The 20,699-nt window shown below is 43.8% G+C and overlaps 2 protein-coding genes and 1 pseudogene across 4 annotated transcripts; 2 read left to right on the top strand and 1 right to left on the bottom strand.

The window, feature by feature from the left end:
- Positions 1–519: 519 nt before the first annotated feature.
- uck1 (uridine-cytidine kinase 1) lies at positions 520–5,969 on the bottom strand. The gene is made up of 7 exons (XM_084160500.1): positions 5,768–5,969; positions 4,731–4,890; positions 4,293–4,389; positions 2,059–2,201; positions 1,777–1,871; positions 1,515–1,563; positions 520–1,410 (listed from the first exon to the last, which is right to left on the bottom strand). The coding sequence occupies exons 1-7, from the start codon at positions 5,852–5,854 to the stop codon at positions 1,211–1,213; spliced, it is 831 nt and encodes a 276-aa protein (XP_084016626.1). The 5' UTR covers positions 5,855–5,969; the 3' UTR covers positions 520–1,210.
- Positions 5,970–7,145: 1,176 nt separating this feature from the next.
- LOC311127524 lies at positions 7,146–10,300 on the top strand (annotated as a pseudogene). The gene is made up of 3 exons: positions 7,146–7,184; positions 7,670–7,900; positions 8,324–10,300. The product of its transcript is annotated as an uncharacterized misc_RNA (transcript).
- Positions 10,301–13,583: 3,283 nt separating this feature from the next.
- Positions 13,584–20,636, top strand: LOC311128382 (uncharacterized protein). Of its 2 annotated transcripts, none has more exons than XM_084160499.1 (9): positions 13,584–14,122; positions 14,242–14,420; positions 15,606–15,710; positions 15,915–16,064; positions 16,281–16,520; positions 17,801–18,176; positions 18,373–18,614; positions 19,048–19,223; positions 19,530–20,636. In XM_084160499.1, exons 2-9 carry the CDS (start codon positions 14,334–14,336, stop codon positions 20,392–20,394), a joined length of 2,241 nt encoding a protein of 746 aa, XP_084016625.1. In that variant the 5' UTR covers positions 13,584–14,122; positions 14,242–14,333; the 3' UTR covers positions 20,395–20,636. The 2 variants fall into 2 exon arrangements, with proteins under 2 accessions (XP_084016625.1, XP_084016624.1); XM_084160498.1 differs by having other exon boundaries at positions 13,584–13,796.
- Positions 20,637–20,699: the final 63 nt, after the last annotated feature.

Below are 20,699 nucleotides of genomic sequence, written 5' to 3' on the forward strand. Positions count from 1 at the left end.
CAAGGAAGGTTTTTAGGCTCCCGAGTGGCGCAGCGGTCTAAGGCACTGCATCTCAGCGCTTGAGGTGTGCGTCACTACAGACCCTGGTTCGATTCCCGGCAGTATCACAATCCGGCAGTGATTGGGAGTCCCATAGGGCGGCGCACAATTTGCCCAGCGTCGTCCGGGTTTGGCCGGTGTAGGCCGTCATTGTAAATAAGAATTAGTTCTTAACTGACTTGCCTAGTTAAATAAAGGTTAAATAAAATAGGACCCCAAAAAAAACTGAATAGAGCTAAGCACAGGCAAAATCCTAGAGGAAAACCTGGTTCAGTCTGCTTTCCAACAGACACTGGGAGATAAATTCACCTTTCAGAAGAACAATAACTTAAAACACAAGGCCAAATATACACTAGAGTTGCTTACCAAGATGACATTGAATGTTCCTGAGTAGCCTAGTTACAGTTCTGACTTAAATCTATGGCAAGACTTGAAAATGAATACTTATGTAAATGACATTTTTCTGTATTTCACATTTTCACTTTGTCATTATGGGGTATTGTGTGTAGATGGGTGAGAAAGCTATTTAATCAATTTTGAATTCAGGCTGTAACACAACAAATGTGGAATAAGTCAAGGGGTATGAATACTTTCTGAAGGCACTGAGTGTGCAAAACATTAGGAGCACCTGCTCTTTGAATGACATTGACCAGGTGAATCCAGGTAAAAGCTATGATCCCTTATTGATGTCACCTGTTAAATCCAATTCAATCAGTGTAGATGAAGGGGAGGTGACATGTTAAAGAAGGATTTTTAACCCTCGAGACAACTGAGACATGGATTGTGTATGTTTGCCATTCAGAGGGTGAATGGGCAAGACAAAATATTGAAGTGCCTTTGAACGTGGTATGGTAGTGGGTGCCAGGCTCACCGGTTTGAGTGTGTCAAGAACTGCAACGCTGCTGGGATTTTCACACTGAACAGTTTCCTGTGTTTATCAAGAATGGTCCACCACCTAAAGGACATCCAGCCAACTTGACACAACTGTGGGAAACATTGGAGTCAACATGGGCCAGCATCCCTGTGGAATGCTTTCAACCCCTTGTAGAGTCCATGCCCTAACTAATTGAGGCTGTTCTGTGGGCAAAGGGGGTGCAACTCAATATTAGGAAGGTGTATATAGAAGTAGACTGTCAGTCTGAGAGTAGAGAAACACACACAGATGGCTGCCTCAGTGGGGGCGACTGCTGGGCTCCAGTAGGACCCTCTTCCCTAGGGGGAGGTTGGAGGTGGCGTTATCCAGGTCCCCCTGCTCCGAGATGGCCCGCTTGAAGCCCCGGCTGTGCCCATTCACCACTCCTCCACGGTGCCACTTACAGAGGTCCCCATTCAGGATGTCCTGGATGTGCTGCACGATGAGGTTGATGGCCACTGAGCATGAGAGGCAGATTAATAAGAGAGATGGAGGAGTGTGGAGAGAGAGGGATATGGAGAGGGTCTGAGTCTGCAGGCTTCATCAGAGTGCTATAACTTACCCATGTTGTCAACTCCTCGAGGAATAATTACATCTGCATATTTCTTGGTCTGGGGGGGAAAAGAACTAATCAATCTAAATTTGGTAGCTAATGCTCTCAAAAGACTGCATTTAGAACATAATATAAATTAGTCACTGGGTGTTATGTGTCATTATCTTTTAAATGTCCATAATTAGCCCTATTAATAATGAATGAAAGTGTCCATTATCTGTTAGTTATCATCGGTGTATGGTGAGGGTGTGTGGCTCTGCTGGACATTTACAGGCAAACAGAACTCCTCGAAGGCTGGCTTGACAAACGTGGTGTACTGGTTAAGGATCTGCTCCAGGTCTCTGCCTCTCTTCATGTCCCGCAGAACTGCAGGTCAAAACCAAAACAACAACCAGGTCAGGACCAAGACAACAACAACAACCAGGTCAGGACCAAGACAAATGTGACAATTCAGTATATACATCAAATATGCTAGAGAAAAGTGTGTGTATGAGTATGGAAGTGGACGTGCATGTGACAATCCCCTTGTTAGGTGTGTGTGTTTCAGTAGTACCTCTGCGGGACAGCCTGACATCAGAGTCAGTGTCCACAAAGAGCTTCATGTGAAACATGTCCCTCACTTCCTGAGAGTAGAATACCAGAATGCCCTCAAACAGAACCACATCAGCGGGGTACACCGTGATCCTGTCCTGCAGCCTGGAAAACACACACATTAAGCACCAAATGTATAGTACACACAGAGGTATTCTATTGACAGACTAACTTTCACGTGAAGGCATTGTGTGTGTGTGTGTGTGTGTGTGTGTGTGTGAATTCATCTGCAAATGCATTGACATTCATGTCTGAGGCTGCACACACCGGGACGATGAACGGCCGAAAGCAGTAGGTGCCGTGCTGTATGATTCAACACAGAATCAGAATGGCTGTCTGCGCTTAGTTTTCACAGTGGCAAATATATTTTTAAAAATATATGGCACACTACACCGGTCTGATTGACGCCCGTCTCAGTGGACTAATCCATTGGAGACCGCGGGGATGGCACACCAGTACCACCACTAGTACATTTACCGTTAATTACCATCATTTCTAATTACAATGTTTGTTTATGGTAATTGATGTTAATGCTTTTTTACTGTTAATGCATTCAATGTATTATTATTACAGTCTTACCGTTGTCATTGTCGGAGTGGACGCGTTGTTTGCAGAGCGCACAACCTACGTTTATTTCTGAGTTGTTAATTTATTCATTGTCTTTTGTTTGGAGCGCGCCTGTCAATCTTGAGTAAGGACACGCACCTTGTAACACATAGAAGTAGGCCTAGGCTACCTGGCCTGCGCGCAAATGTAGGCCTATAAATGTGCCCATTTGGGGATCTGATACTATTTCTGATTTTCTTAATTCACCATCACTGTGGAGCTTCTCAAAGTAATTTTTTCTTTGCCTCATACAGCAAGTAAATGAAGTCTGTTTTTACATCCATTGAGAATGACAATAGTTCCTCAACGTAGCCTATTTCAAAATTATTTCCAGCTCTCTCCCTTTCGATAACCACACAGCATGAAAGGCAAAATAAATGTCATCCTCTGATCCAGTGGAAACGTCACAATATAGGCCTACCTGATTACTTCTTATCCCTTGCGCAAAGTAGCCTACAGCTGTTGTCTGTCTGTCCGGAACTCACTGGCACAGGAAACTGAGGGCCCAAAATATTTTATACAATGTTGCAAGTTTGCTAGCACGAGCATCAGGCTGGACCAAGTTAATAGTTGATACAATGTTTTAAGTTCCTTGCAGACAGGCCATGCGTAGCCAATGGGATTTATAGTATATTTATTTTTATCAGGATATTTTTTACCTGCAGGCTGCAATGTTTTTATTTGTTGGCTTTATGTAGGCTATTTTTACATAGTTGGCAATGGCAATAGAAGTTACTTTTAGATTTGTATCATTTTCAATGTTGATTAACCACAACATTGATTTTGAGTTTTGAAGACTATTATAAATTAAATGTTCCACGAAAATGAAAATCATAACTGGCACGCACGCAGTTCAGTAGAAATGGTACGATAACTTGGCACTCCAAATGGAAAAGGTTACCGACCGCTGGCGTAGCCTATTACCGGCAACTTCAGGAGCGTAACGGCAGAATCTGCGAAGACCAGCAGTAGAGGGTGGAGGGGGGTCGGGAACAGTTTTTTTCTTCTTCTGGTTAGGCTATATTGATCTCTGGCTCCCTCTTTAGTCATTTGTGTGTCTTCATTTTTAATCGCAGTGCTTAAAGCATCAGACAAGCTCCGTAGCCTACATATAGTTGATTTTATTTAAACATAGGGTGTTTGGAAAAATACACGTTTTAAAAGCGATTGGTCAAAAGAACAGACGACTCTCGGGTCAACCAGGATTTTATTTAGTTGGGAACTGCCCTAGTGTGCAAAACGTTTGGTCTTTTGCCAAACGTTTTGCAATGGAAACCGTTTACTCTAGGGTCCAAACGGAAGCATACAGACTAAACGAAACGGGGAGAGACCTATCTGAATTTGTCCAAAATAAACTTGTTTTCATTGCACAAAGTTTTCAGTTTGGAGTAAATGTTTTGCAACAGACTAATGCAATGAAATCAGACTAATGAATACACCCAGTTATTTTGGTTTTTCTTTTTCTTTAGGTCAAGGGTCATCTATCTGAGCTCTGGAATGTGGAGGGTGGGCATTTTTGATCCTGTCTGTCTGAATTCAAGAAGGGGCATTTCTGTTACACTGGGTCTGGATGGAATGTTTCCTTCTCACCTGGAATGCGTGACAAAGTCATATGTCGGCACCTCCACCACACTCCCCTCCACAATATCCTTCAGGGTTTGGTACATCAACTCGTTGTCGAAAGCATCTGTAATAAACATTAAGGTTATTAACTCAATTACACTGTTCAGCCAGAACATTAGCCATTTATAATTCTAGCAAAGATTCATTAAACGCCATGATTAACTAAATCCACGTTATCTAAGTGATAAGTGACTGACTGAGAGCTTATGTTATTACAACGATTATACTTATGTTATTACAATTCATACAGGCCTGTAGTACATTTTACATTTACGTTTTAGTCATTTAGCAGACGCTCTTATCAAGAGCGACTTACAGGAGCAATTCAGGGATTCTAACCAGCGACCTTTCGGTCCAATCTTTAGGCCCAACGCTCTTAACCGCTAAGCTACCTGCCACCCCCACCTGGGTGGTCAAAGTTGTAATGGCCCTTGAGTGCCTTGGCCTTCTGGTCAGGTGTCAAGACTCTGTAGAAACTGTCTTGGCTGACGATAGCAACTTTCCTCTGACGATGGTCCACCTTGTTCTGGCCCAGCAACTCCATGATTTTGGCACATACTGTTGACTAAAAAACAGACAGGTTTATTATTTCCTAGATTAGCACAGTTTAGCTAAATCTATCACATAGAAAGGGGTTATGTGTATTTCAACATTTTGTGAGTTGAGGAAAGTTTCCATGAATTGTGTGTAATATACCATGTTAAAGACCTGTCACACGCAGGAAATGTATTGACATTTGGCATATTTTCAGTTTGATGATGAGGTTGGAGCAGAGAGCAGTAGCTGACACTTTTCAAAATAATCTCACAGACAGAAAACAAGACACTAACTTTAGTTTAATTGATGGCTTGGTGGCAAGAAACGTCCCCATTTTCATTAGCGATGTCACATCACATCACGAGTTCTCCTATTCCTGCATGACAACCAAGCTAAGAGTGCGCAATAATTCTAAATAGATAGCTAGCTAGCTGTATACCATTAGCTAGCTAACTTTAAGTGCCTTAAATTTATGAAAACAGACGTTCGTAAATTATTAGGCCAAAGAAAATACAAATTGTTATCACGTTTTGGTACAGGGGCGTGTCTGCTCTCAGTGCATGGGGAAACGAAAGCTAACGTTTCCGACTAACGTTACTGTTTGTTGATGTGACCTAAAGTTAAAGGCGCTTCATGGTCAATTCATGCTTCGCGGCGCAGAGCTGATGTGAAGGAAGTTGTCAAGTTAGTGAGTTTGTGTTTACACAGGACCTTCCGCCCTCAATCATGTCAATGCGGAGCTATACGGAGCCTTCCGCATTGTTACAACACGGCGATGCCGTACAGAGCTCAATCTGGCCACCACCATTACGGCGCCTCCGACCACATTTTCGGATCAAGCATACATTGGCTCTTACTAACCCATACAGCTAGATAAGGCACGCTAGCTATTATTAGTTACCTACCTTGCCACTGGCCGTTCCTCCGCTAACACCGATCAGAAACGGACGGTGTCTTGGCCGCTCCATCTCGAACGGTCTGATAGCAGCCATATCGGGGCAATTTGTCGAGTAACAGCACGCTTGTTTAGCTAGCTTGCTGCCTTCTTCTTCTTCTTCTTCTTCTATAAAGATTATGGAAGACTACACCTATTTGTGTATTGCCGCCACCTCTGTACGGGGTCTTCTTCTTTGATATTATGGCGGTCCGCAAACAAATGCTATTGGTGCATGCCGCCACCTACTGTTTTGGCTGTATATCAGCCCAAATAATTAACAAAATAATACAAAACAAAAATCAATGCGCTCCTTTATTCAGATTCAACTGTCAAAGCTCATCATCCCTGCAGGTTCTGGGGCCTGAGAAAAAAATAGCATCTTCGGACAGTATTCTTTGCACCGTTTGGGCAGTGAAGTCATGGAAACCCAAAAACCTTTCAGCCGCTGATACTATTATGTCCAGTTTCTTGGACTTTTTGTTCGTTTGTGCAGTACAATTAATCACATGCGCGATAAACACCATAAAATTCACCTTCTTCACAATCAGCATATTAGTTTCCCTCAACTGTTGAACAACACTCTGAATCTCCCCAGTCTAGCTGCTTTATAAAACAATAATCTGTTCACGTTCATACGTGTAACAACGCGAGAACACGGACAAGCACTTCCTTCAGAAAAATAATGTTTGTAAAAACGTCAAAATAAGGGTCCTCATTTTGAAACTCATGAAATAAGTGTGAAAAAAATGCTGTAATGTTGCAATAATACATTAAATTGGCCACCATGCAGTTTTTGTAATGTTCTATTGCCTAGGCCTACTGGTTCTCTGAAGCTTGCAGGAGGAAATAAAATGATTGCACTAGTGCATATGAAAGAACACAGGAGACCCCTCAGGAAATAAAAACACAGCACATTATCCCACTACTTCAAAATATACTGTATTTCAACCATAGAAGTGGGTTAATTGGTTAAGGTAATTGAAAATAGGCCTATTTGGCTCTGGTGATTTGTCTGTCAGGGTGGGTGTGGTCTCCCATGGCATCACATTACATCACAATCATGATGTCATAAATGACTGTGTTCAGATATGTTGACAGCCTAAATGGTTTGCCATAGCGTTACTGTCACATTACGGCAACACTTAAGTTCAATTCAGGGTCAAAACCATTGCTATATTTTGGATGGTTAATTTTGAAGTGCTTGGTGGTAAGTAGTTGTGACCACTTGTGATTTAGTGTGAGTAGTCCTACTTTGTGGCACAATTTAATTGAGTTTATTTAAATAATATAATAATATTTTTAAGCCATATTGTATCTTTTTCAGGATTACAGTAATTGAGGGAACCATGGGAAAGTTCTCCTTCCCAAGGCTCATCATAAGAATGGTTAGAATCCCTTTTCTCTCACCACCCTCAGTCAAAACTCCAGTGCTTTAAAATCATCATTTTGACATATAGGCCTATGAGCTTTTCTAAGATTGAAAATAACAAGCTTGTATAATGATAACCTCATTACTGACTGCATGTGTGTCCTCATTTTAATTTCTAGCCATGGGCAAATCGGACTGCACGGGACGATTTCTGCACAGGAACTAACGAACTCCACAGGCTCAGAACAAACTACCCTCACAACTCCTCACAACTCCCCAGCCATACTGTAAGTCCCATCTGCAGGCTAACTCTATGATCTCCAGACTAATAATTTATGGCCAATCAGTGTAAACTTCGTACTAACTACGGCTTGATCTAGTGTCAACATTATACCTTCTTGATATTCTATATCAACGGAAAACGATGGAAGGCACATAATAATCCAATGAGTAAAACAAAATATACCATGTTCTATTCTCAATATCCCTACTGCCCCAAAGGTGTGTAGGCAGGGCAAGGAGAACACCGATTCAACCCAGAAGAAGAGGAAAAAGAAGAGGCACAATGAGAAGGGGACCCAGGTTGAACTAGGCTTGCGGGAGGAGATCCATGAACTTGAGCTCGCCCATTGGAGATTGGCTAAAGAGACATGGAGAACTGAGCGAAGGAACATGAGGGAGATGAAGGCGCTGTATGGAGAAATATTTAGGCTGCACAAGTTGTTGGAGGAGGTAACGAGCAGTTTTCTTAAATCAGACTTCTCAGTAGATATACTGTAGTTGCTTTGAGATGTTCCCAATCCTGATACACGGAAATTAGATCTAAATAGTTTGAATAGTGAAATAAGACAGCAATAAAAAAAACTGCACACTGGTAGTATTCTCAGGAAGGTCTGCATTCTGCACTGGTAGTATTCTCAGGAAGGTCTGCATTCTGCACTGGTAGTATTCTCAGGAAGGTCTGCATTCCTAGAAGAGTTGAAAAAGAATACATCCAAAAGTGTGGACGATCCCATTTTCCTAATTAGCTAATATACAGTAATAAAATGTTTTCTCTATAATATGTACTACCCATACACATATAATTGTTTTAAGATAGTAATAACATGGACCATCAAGCTATTAAGTAATAAAAATGTGTCTGTCATCATACAGATTGGGGTAGATAAAGGGGTGATCAAGCAGCGCTCCATCTCCTCCATTCTTTGTCCCATCTCCCCGACACTGCCAGCTCTCCCCTGGTACAATCTCCACAAGTACCTCACCAAAAGCCAATCGGAGTGTGACCAGCATGCCGCCGCCACCCAGAAGAACCCGGCTAAGAAACACTCAATCTTTCCCCCTCTGGTCACACAACGGCCTCATTCTCCGTCCAAGACGTCGCACCCACACGCTTCACACAGATTTTCTGTCCCATCCCACCTCCTGGCTCCCGGCCCTCCTGCCCAGCTGAGGCAGACCCATCCGCATGTCCACCCCAGGTCCCCATTGACTGACCAGGCAAAGGTCAAGGATAAGGTCAAGAGGTCAGAGGTTGCATCATCTGAGGAATTGTCTGAGGAAGTTCAACGGAGAGGCGCAGAAATTGCGAATATGTATAAAGCGCAGCTGAAAGAGAGGATGGCCCAAAAGAGAAAGGAAGAGATTCTGAAGAAAAGGATAAACAACTATGACAAGAACGATGACACTGAGGCCTCCTGCTCCTCTGCAGTAGGACAATCCAAGACCCCTGCCACAGCCCCCGAGCGTCCGGCCAGCCCAGAGGCCACGCCAGTGGCCGTCCAAGAGGACACTCAGGGGGCCACCCAGCAGGACCTAGCAGAGGTTGTGAATGTGCTCAAGAGGCAGTCATCTGACCTATACCTGCCTGACGACGTTTGTGAGGATTCACTCACGTGGAGCTCCATTTACGAGGAGCTGTGCCCACTTGCTCACAGGGTGAACTCAGAAGCTGACTACATCAAGGCGCTCTGCGACACCACTGAGAAGGCTGTGACGCCCTTGCGCTTGTCTCAGGAGGATGTGTCTCAGAGTATGAGTGAGGACACAAGTGAGGAGGGGAGTAGTGAAAGTGAGGAGAGCATGAGTGGACAACAACAGAGATGTCTACACAGGGATCCTTATGGTGAGAGGGAGAGGAAGAAGATTGATAGTCGTACAATGGAAGGGAGATATGCAACCGCAAATGCAATGTCTATGATGGCGAGCCTAGGGAAAGAAGAACTTAATGCCATGAGCTACGCAGACAGGCTTAAATATTTCAAGGACGAGGCTAAGAAAAATGAAGAGATGTTGAAGATGAAAAGTGGGAAGGAAAAAGAAAGGAAGGCGGAGAAAGACAGGGAAGAAGAGCTCAAAAAGTGGGAAAAGAGACAGAAGAAATCGGTTGAGGAGGAAAGGAAAATGACAGAAAAGATGGAAAAAAAGAAGTTAGAGGAGCAGATGAAAAGGGAGAAGGCAGAGATGAAACTAAAGATCGAACAAGAGAAAAAGAGACAAGAGCAAGAGAAAAAGAGAGAAAAAAAAGAAATGAAGAAGCAGCAGATGCAACAGAAGGCCCGCGAAAAAGAAGAGAAAAAGAGGGTGGGGAAAGAAAAAAAGAGGGAAAAAAAGAGGGCAGAGGAGTTGAAAAAGATTGAGAAACAGAGGATGGAGGAGGAGAAGAACAGGGAAAGGGAGAGAATGAAGGTGCTGGAGATGCAGCAAAAGGCACAAGAGAAAGAAGAGAAAAGGAGGAAGGAGGAGAAGAAAAGGAGATTGAAGATACAGCAGGAACAAGAGAAGGAGGAGAAGAAAAGGCAGAAAAGGATATGGGACGAGGATAAGAAGAGAGCAGAGCTTCAAAGAATAAAAGATGACGAGGCCAGGTTCAAGATGGAGATGGAGAAACTGTATGAGAGAGAAGAGCGGAAAGCACAGATTGAAAGAGAAAAGAGGCGTGCGATGTATTAGAAAAAAGGGCAGACACAGAGAGCAAAACAGGTGGTGCCATACCAGGTCACAGCGTTTACATCTGTGTGGACGGAAGAGAGGGAGCAGTGTCCAGAGACCGCTCACGCACAGTCTGCCAAGAGGAGAACAAGGAAGAAGCAGAAGTATGAGGCGGACGAGGCGTTGACAACTTTTGAGTAGATGACGAAAGAAAAGCGAGCAGACAAAGGAAGAAAGAAATGTTGTCAATGCTCTTAGGTATGTTAATAGATGTAAATAAACAAACATTTTTATATTTAAGGCAAAAAACAAACAAAAAAACTGGAAAAGGAGCAAAAGGGGGGGGGGGGGGATAATACAGAGCCAGGCATGAGGGTGAAGGGAAACCAGAGTGGTTTATCAGGAGGGAAATAGGAGATATAGAATTCAAGTTCTGATGGACAGAATCAGGACGGACCATGGGATAAAAGGTCAATGAGATTAGCAGTAAAGAAGAGCTAAGTGGATCAAAAGAAAGTTATGGAAAACGCAAGGGGGAGGGCAATACTCAGAGGCAGAAGAAGACAAGATAAACAGAGACCAAGAGAAAAGAGGTGAAACCGTTTCATAAGAGTAATAGAGAGAAGATGGACATATGGGCAAATTAGCTATCCCAACTGGAACCTAGCTAATGCATTCCGAAGAGGCAGACTTCCAGTCTGAGGTAGATGAAAAGAGCAGCCATAGAAACAGATCTGTAGAAGCATCAATTGGAAAGGATGGGAGGGTTGGAGGAGAGGAGCACATTTGGATGACTACATTAGGTAAGTGTTTAGGATCAAAGCCTGTTCTCTGTAGACAACTGTATTAGTGTTGACAGAAGTGCATTTATGCAATGTCTTTCAACTCAAAAACTACAATTCCTGATCTCATGTGATTATTCACCTCATGTAAGTGGGCTTTCGGAAGTTTATTTTTTCCTGAAACAGATTGTGGCATATGAAGTCACTTTATCTGATGAAGCATCAATAGGAGAGGATGAAAGGTAGGGAGGGAGAGGAAAAGACAGAAGAACAGATGAGGTAAGTGCTTGGGCTTGTGATAAGAGGATGGGGGCTCCAGAACTCGGCTTCATTATTTAAAATTACAAGACAAATGTATTACTGTGAATCCCATTCGTTCAATGACTGTTTGTTGTTTTACAGGAGCACTATGTTCTGCTTCCGTGTGGATTGACAGCATTGCTTTAATGAGCTGCTGGAGGGCACAATGGAGGAAGAGGGAGAGCGTCCATTATAGGCAGTTTGCCATGGCCCTAAATGGGCTTTTGGATGTTCATTTTTCCTGCTTTATATCATACAACTTTACAATAAAAATGAATTGCAAGCATCAGCCTTTTCTGTTTGAGTGTGATCAGTGCAGTAGTTGTAGGATTGGTGTAAACCCAAATAATATTCTGACACTAGTGTTCAGTTGGTATAAAATAGTGTGATAAGAAATTATCAACATGTTATGAAAACAATATAGAGATAGAAATATCAAAAGCAGTGTTGCATTTATTTAGTAATTGCTATATCTCACTCATAGAGAATGGTGTCCTTGTTGTGATCAGTCCATCGACAAATGCATGTATGCGCATACACACACAGAGAGTTAGTCATGATTTCCCTGAGTCATCAGACTCTGGTGAAGGTTTCTTTGCCTCTGCATCTTGAGCAGTCTGTGTTGAATCCTTGCCGGACTTGTCTACAACAACCTCGAAGGCCGCCTCTCCTTCTACCCTCTTCACTTTCTCCCCTTTCGCTGCAAGGATTTCCTCAATGTTCCTGTAGGGAAAAAAACAAATCATGAATAAGAAAAAAAAATATTCAGGAATAATACTCAAGTCTTAAGGAGGCTGCATGCAAACAGAGCGAAGGAGCGTCGTATATGGTCCGTTCCAAAATCTGAGTCACACAAAAGTACCTAGAACTACCTGTGAATATTATGCTGGGTTTGCGTGAAGTGTGTAGGGCCCTTTAGTCCACACAAACGTTACAGCCTATTAATACGGTATTCACTTATGATTCACTATGACTGCAGTTCCATTTCTCTTCTGTGCATGTCACTATCAATAGGGGAAATACATTTACATTTAAGTCATTTAGCAGAGTGATTTACAGTTAGTGAGTGCATACATTTTTGTTTTCTTCTTCATACTGGCCCCCCGTGGGAATCGAACCCACAACCCTGGCGTTGCAAGCGCCATGCTCTACCAACTGAGCTACAGGAGACAATACGTAGACTAGCTAAAGACCTGTCCATAAAGTTCCCAGCTGCGCCTGAATCGACCAGCGCCTTACACTGGGGAACTACCGTGTAATCAGGGAAGTTGACGTGGATGGTGAAATGCGCAGCAGAGGGCTCTGAACGAGTGTGGGTTTGCGCTACCTGAGGTGACGCGAGAGTGCCCTGCCTGCATAACATTGTAATACTGTGCATGCATGTAAAATGTTCACAACTACATTAACTTGGCCACCAACCTCTTTCCCTTCAGGTCAGAGAACCAACCCAAGTTGTCAGCAATAATGTGGTGTTTTTCACATCCTGGGCAGGTCACTAGGACAACACCTTTATGATAGGCTACCTTGGATATCCTCTTTGTTGACCTGGTTGAGCACACCTGCATACAGATCATTGACAGTAAAATAATGAAACCGTTTATTAGAAGAGTCAGGGTGAAGAGTCAGTCTGAACTTTATAAACTATCCATATAATCTTATTCATTATCTAAAAGGCAAAACTGATCCATCAGCACTGATCCATCAGCACTCCTACTCTGAGATGGTTTGTGGATACGGGCCCTGAGTACCAGTGTTCTGATCACCTCACCAACCAAATCTTGATTGACAAATCATGCTATGCCTGTCACTGTAGAAACATGATGTGAACAAGAACTGATCTTCCATTTAAAATCTCATCCATTACCTTGCATGTGTAAACCAGGTGGTAATGCGTAGAATGGATCTTCCCAATGGCATCGCTGCAGACGTGTGTGGTGGTAGAGAATTCTTTATGTATAGGTACATTTCTTCGATACTGCCTGAAAGCAACTGGCAAAGTCGAACCACTGCTGTATCTTGATTGGGAAGTGGACAACTGACTGGTCCCTGATGCAAGAGGTTGTAAGTGCAGTAGTATTGTCCTTGATAACTGAGGCCATGATCTCGACAAGGTATAACTTCTATGACAGTGCCATAATATGCGATTCGTAACCCGAATTGTATTCTGTTGAAACATTGAGGAAAATTGCTACGATTTTTGTATTTATTCGGTACTGTCAAGCTTCTGTTGTCCTCAACGTGGTTGAGTCGCAATCTAATGACATGAAAGAACATTTTTGATCTGTTTCGAATAGAAGCCAATCGTTTGTTTCCATTTTGATGACGGATATCGCGTTACACCAATGATAAACCCCATATTGAAGAAGGCGGGTCTACTGATACGCACGTGAACCAATTAAATCATCGCAAACGTTACCTATTAAGCTTAGCAAGCTACATTATTTGAATGTTTATATGACTGTTTCAATGCGTTGGTAGCAGATAATAAGCAAAAATGAGCAACGAAGCGGTCTTTGAAACAATTGAAGAGGTCAATAAGCATATCTCACACGTCGAAGAGTCAACCTGTGTGAAATATATTTCTTACCGTGTGGACAAGCGCTTCAATGACCAAGGTAAACTAGCTAACTACGTTAGCCAAAGAGTGTGCTGCCTGTAGGAAACATGCATTGATCAAGCTACTGACAGTGCAAACAATCACCAGAGTGACATGGCTATCTTATAGCCCTTCCATTATATTTAGCTACCTACATACTATTTAGCTACCTATATTGAATGATTATCCTTACGTAGTGATGCATCGTCCACAAACTACTGGTGTATTCATTAGTCGGATTCCGTTGCAAAACGTTTTGTCTGTTGCATTTTGCAACGGAAACAGTTTACTCCAAGCGTAAAACACTTTGCAACGAAAACGAGAGTTTCTACTGGACACATTCAGGTAAGTCACTCCCCGTTCTAGTTCCGCTTGCTCAGACAGTTTGCTTCCGTTTGGTTCCTAGACCGACTAATGAATACACCCCTGGACTCATGGCTCTTTCAATGTGTTGTGCTAAACAGGTTGGAAACCACAGGACCACAAGAACAGGCTATACTGGGAATGGAAGTATGGCAAGGGTACTCCCTCTATCCCCTTTGACCGCGTACCCTTCATGTTCATTGGACACAAGCTGATGGGATGCCACCGGGGCCGGGCAAAGTGTGGAATCAAGAAGAGGCAGGATCTTGAGGCTCAAAGGGTGCTAATATCTATGATATTCTGAAACAGCTTTGAAGTGTTCCATGTAAATTATTAGGATGTATTGTGCATCTGAACCTAATGTGATATAACAAAATATTTTTGGTATTCATTACTGCGAGTTACAGGTTAGATACTGTTTGGTGTTGCACAGAGAATTTTCGACCAACCTTAGCTTGGTGATGCTGTCTTCGTCCTTGAATCTTTGGTTAAATCACATTATCAGGTGTAACAATCTGTAGCTAGGATGTATTTTGCATCTAAACCTGAATCGAATTCATTAGGGCACACCATGGAAAAACGTTTCAAAGCATTGTGCAATGGAAAACGTAAAGGAGCTTTTCTTATTGGAGTTCAGGTTGTCCCTCCCTATTTCAGTACATTTTCTTCCATATGGTGCCTAATGAATACGACCCTGGTTCCATCAATGCTTCTAGGTAGTTGTGGGGTTCACAACCAATCTCAACAATTCCATTCTTACCTGCCACTAATTTTCTCCAAAATCCTCAAAAAGTTATACAGCTGCATGATTGAGAGCATCTTGACTGGCTGTATCACCGCTTGGTATGGCAACAGCTTGGTATCCGACCACAAGGCGCTACAGAGGGTAGTGCGTACGGCCCAGTACATCACTGGGGCCGTGCTCCCTGCCATCCGGGACCTCTATACCAGGCGGTGTCAGAAGAAGGCCCTAGAAATGATCAAAGACTCCAGCCACCCATATCATAGACTGTTCTCTCTGCTACAGCATGGCAAGCGGTACCGATGCATCAAGTCTGGAACCAACAGGACCCTGAACAGCTTCTACCCCCAAGCCATAAGACTGCTAAATAGTTAACCAAATAGCTACCCAGACTATCTGCATTGATCCCTTTTGCACTAACTCTTTTGACTCATCACATACGCTGCTGCTACTGTTTATTATCTATCCTGTTGCCAAGTCACTTTACCCCTACCTATATGTACATATCTACCTCAATAACCTCGTACTCCTGCACATCGACTCAGTACAGGTACACCGTGTACATAGCCAAGTACTCATTGTGTATTCATTCCTCATGTTATTATTTTTCTGTAATTTTTCTCGGTATTGTTGAGAAGGGCCCGTAAGTAAGCATTTCACTGTTGGTTTACACCAGTTGTTTACTAAGCATGTGACAACTAACATTTGATTTTGATCTTTCAGGAAAAAGATGGCAAGGAAAAAAGAAACCTTTTGCTGAAAACCAAGAAGGTAGCATGTCCTGCTGTGTTCACAATCAGCCGCATTGTCAAGTTCCCTGGATTCAAGGTACCGGTGAAATACTGTGTGTATATGTTTATTATGTTACACCAGTGATCACGCACCTCAGACTAGTACACTTAATTCTATCTCTGTGTGTGTGTGTGTGTGTGTGTGTGTGTGTGTGTGTGTGTGTGTGTGTGTGTGTGTGTGTGTGTGTGTGTGTGTGTGTGTGTGTGTGTGTGTGTGCGCACTCGTGCCACACTGCATCAGTTGGAGAAGGACACATCACGGTTGAGGAGGGTCATGTCTATTTCCATCAAACAAGCTCTCCAGACAGACCCAGCCTCGGTGCCGTGGAAGATACAGTATTTCCTCAAAATACCCAGTGTCACTGACCACAAGGGCCATCCAATTGGAAAGGTATTACTATACTATTACCATGGGATCTATTGCATTGGACTCTCTTTAGGCTACATATCAAGTATCTGTAAGCCTTTATGTCCGTTCGGTACACAGATGTAATAAAACCTTAATCTCTTAAAATTCCCTGAAGAATACAAGTATCTAACCCTGTAACAGTGGTTAGGGTTATTCTCTCCCTACTTAACAAACGCCACTCTCTCCTCGCTCCCTCAGGGTGCAGATCAGGTGGACGACAGGGTCAAAGGTTACATCCGAGCGTTGGTGCAGCAGGGGGTGAGGAAGGTGAAGGAGGTAAAGAACCAGATGGTCCAGTACGTGCGGACGGAGCTGTTCCGAGACACGACCCCGCCGCCGCTGAGGCGCTTCTTCCCCACAGAGAAAACCATCCATGCCGTCATGGCTCAGGTCATCGCGGAGGAACACTACAGCAAAATAGACCTGGTCAACCTGCTGGTGAGAAGGCTGCGCTGCGCTCCATCTATCCCACCTATTCAGCAAATATTTTGATTGTCTTAGATAAGGCCTATGGGGCTTGTGGTGTTAGCTGTATGTTTTCAATGCAATTTATGAACAGTTTGTATGTGTGTCACCTTTATTATACAATTCAGGAATGCACATGCAGAGTTTTCCACGGACTCAAGAAAGATCTAAATTCATAACCGCTTTGTAGTGCTTTATCCTTACATGGGGAAGAGCAGGAAGCCACTGAATATGTTTGTTGTCATCATCCCAGAGCCTTGAGTCTTTCCAGAGACTCCTTTCTCCAGCAACAAAGGCTGTGTTTACACAGGCAGCCCAATTCTGGTATTTTTCCTACTAATTGGTCTTTTCACATCAGATCTTTTTCTGATGATTGGTCAAAAGACCAATTAGTGAAAAAAAGATCAGAATTGGGCTGCCTGTCTAAATGCAGCCAGAGTCACTGAATTTGATAAATAATCATTGCATCCATTGTGATTGTATTTACATTTTAGTAATTTAGCAGACGTTCTTATCTAGTGCGACTTACATGAGCAATTAAGGTAATGTGCCTTGCTCAAGGGCACATCGACAGATTCTTCACCTAGTCGGCTCTGCGATTCGAACCGGCAACCTTTCTATTACTGGCCCAACCCTCTTAACCGCTAGGCTACCTGCCGCCCTACTTGTTGACAGTAGACGCTGTCCATTATTATGTAAATCTACAACAACTGGGTTGAGTGATGTCATTCTCACAGACCCCACCACTCTCCCTGAGCCCATTCCCCAAACAGACAGAACAGCAACACCAGCAGAGCTAAAGCACCTCTCATTCTAAAACATATTTTTAGAAAGTATGTTGTCTGAGACTTAGTCCCCTTCTACACACTGGATATGGTGAACTAATACATGGGAACTTTAACAGGTGTCCTCAGTGGAATATTTGGGAACATAGCCAAGGACTGTGTGTGATGTAACAGAGCACAGATAAATAGTACTCCATGACACCTCATTCAAATTTGGGATTGTTTAAGGCCATGGGAATATCACTGGTGTAGTTTAGAATAAGACAGTGACATGCTATAGCAAAAGTCAAGGTTCACTTCCATATATAAAGCTCACGTTGGAGCAAAAAGGAGTTTGGTTAGCACTTAAATAGTTGAAAGGATGCAGAAGTTGCACCTCAGCTATTAACCATGTACAGCTATTATGATTACCAGCTCTGTGACCCTAACATGACCCCAACTTTGGTTTTACTCTGTCTCCCCCCTTAGACCCTGGCAGAGAATTGGAAGGCGGAAGCTCCTAGAATCAACTTCCTACTTAGGGTCCAATCAGAGAGCGAGAACCTGTTGCTGTGCTACCAGACAGACTGGCAGCGGCGGCTGCTCCGGCAGTATGGCAAGGAGGTGTGCTTCCTGGACGCGGCCTACAAGAGGACGCGCTTCCCCCTGCCACTCTTCTTCCTGTGCGTGCGCACCAATGTGAGCGTGGCGCCCGTGGGCCTGTTCGTGGTGCAGTCGAGGAGCGCCGAAGCCTTGGGGGAGGCGCTGGGGGTGTTCAGGCAGTGGAACCGGGGCTGGAGCCCAGCCTACATCCTCACTGAACACTGCCCTGTGGAGATGAAGGCGGTGGAGGCCGCATTCACAGGTGAACAGTGGTGAGGTTTTAATGTTAGCTATGAGGTGGGAAAAGCAAGTTAGCTCCATAATGTGCTCTCAACACTGTTGGTTTTGAAAAGACTTGTTGGTCAAGAAAAGGTTTAACCTGTTACAGTCTTTTAAGTACTAGAGGATGATGGGGTTAGAGTTAGCTAATTATGGACTATTTCACATTCCAATCTCAGGTGCTCAGGCAGTCTTCAGCGATCACCTGCGGGAGAGGACCTGGACCAAGTGGCTGAGCAACCGGTCCCGAGCCATCACCAACCAGGAGGGGATCTTTGATATGATGAAGGCCATCGCTGGAGCCCTTACCAGAGAGCAACACCAGGGGGCAGTAGAACGACTACAGCAGAGCCCCATCTGGCTGGAGAAGAGACAACTCTTTAAGAACTGGTTCACTAACAAGTGGCTGTCAGAGGAGAAGGTTTGTAGTGCACATGTCAATTAATGACATCACAGGGGCAATAGGGTCAGGTCCTGGACCTGCTCTGTCTTCACCTGCATATTAATGAAGGTCAGAGTGGTTAGACGGAAAGCAGATCTCAGACCTGTGCTTAGAGGTGCTTTCATCCTGAAGCAGACAGCATGTTTAAACCACATATACTGTATGTAGACAGTAGTCTGTAGCAGTAACAAGTGTGTTATGTTTTTGCTAGCTATTTAGTCATTTAGCAGATGCTCTTATCCAGAGCGACTTACAGTTAGTGAGTGCATACATTTTTTCATACAGCTATATCCATGATACGGTATCTAGCAATATATCCATAATATGCTAGCTATAGGTCCATAATGTGCATCCTAGTCTAATGATGGTGCATACAGAGGTTAGTGACATGCTGCTGTTTTTGTTCATTCAGAGATGGGCGAACGCTGTGAGGGTTGATATTGTCAACTTTGTGTCTGTGGTGAACGGAGGTCTGGAGATGCAGAGCGACTTTTTCACACATAACAACATGAAGGTCCATAAAAAAGACACCCTGAGCCAAATGCTGCAGTTTGTTGTTGATGACTACTTCCCACCGATGCACCAAAGGTAAGTCCGTTTTAGAATAGGATTCACTGTCATTTAGAATGGTATTCGCTGTCAAAAGTGGTCTTCTGTTGAGATATCTGCAAAATGAATGGAAGATAAGCACCATATAATTTCCAGATTTGCGGTGCTCATCTTTTCCATTCATTTGGGGTTAAGATGTGTTGCTTGTTCTGCACAACCAATGGCATAGGATCTTGACATTAGACTACTTCTTAAAACTTTTATTTTGGAGTGTAATGCCTCTTTAATGTAAGTGTTTTGATGTTTGGTCAATCTAAAAACCTGCTACACTCCCTGAACCTGCAGGTACACAGACCTCAACAGCCGGTCCTCCGGCGAGTACAGCCTCAACCCCACTGCGCCTCCGTTCCTGTGGCATCGCCCTTTGGGTGTGGTGGCCCTGGTGATGGACAACATGTCTGCCGCCCTGCAAGACTCCGACATTGTGGTGGAGCAGGCCAGTGACGCCGCCAACGGCACCTTTCGGGTGAAGAGTCGGGCAGAGAGCACGTCAGGGCGGTCCTACACGGTCAGCTTCGGTTCAGAGGCCACCTGGCCCTCCTGTGAGTGTGAGGTGTGGAGGGACCAGCGCCTGCCCTGTGAACACTTCTGTCACGTCTTCAGGTCTGAGCCTAACTGGACCTGGGAGCACCTCTGTCCCAAATACAGGGACCACCCTCTGCTCACTCTGCATTCACACACCACAACGGAGGAGGAGATAGAGGAAGCCCTCAATGGTCTAATGCATCTCTCCCCAGCTTCCCCAGTCTCTCTTCAGTGGGATGGGCCTGAAGAAACAGTGCCACTGGTGCAAACTCCTCAAACTCCACAGTTACAACTGCATAGCATACAAACACAGTGGGTGGCCCCACAGGCTTCACAGGGTCCGCGGGAGAGGGAGGAACTGCAGAGGGAGTGTGTGGCCAAACTCAAATCCATCATGGAGAATGTGAGCGGGATCAACGACATTGACCACCTACAGGAGCTCAGGCAGAAACTGGACGTTCTCCAGGCTCAGAGTGAGACCATGTTGGATCAGAAGGACGCTGGCGTCAAAACAGTGCCCACCCCCAAGGGCAAGAGAAAGAGGGCAGGGGTGGAGATTATCGTGGCCATGCCAAAACGCATCAAAGTGCTCTCCCAGATTGATGTAGAAAATGTTCAGAAATAGCTTTTTTCTAAAGAGGGAAAATAAAGAATATACGTATTAAAGGGCAACTCTGCCACTTTTAACATGTGGGTTGTTATTATGTAGTATTTAGTGTTGTCCTACACAGTTTGTAATTTTTTTATTTAATGTCTTTTGACTCTTTTTAGTGATGAGCAAAACCGGAAATTGCTTCTCTGTGACGTTTTCAAGTAAGATTCCTGAGTTGACTAATAAAATAAATTATGGTCAGTCATTTTCAGCCATCTATATAACCCGTCTGTAGTTTTCTGATCATATGTGAACTCCCTGCTATATGTAGCTCTGGT

The sequence above is a fragment of the Coregonus lavaretus genome (assembly GCF_964263955.1).
Source record: "Coregonus lavaretus genome assembly, chromosome: 4".
Lineage (NCBI taxonomy): Eukaryota > Metazoa > Chordata > Actinopteri > Salmoniformes > Salmonidae > Coregonus > Coregonus lavaretus.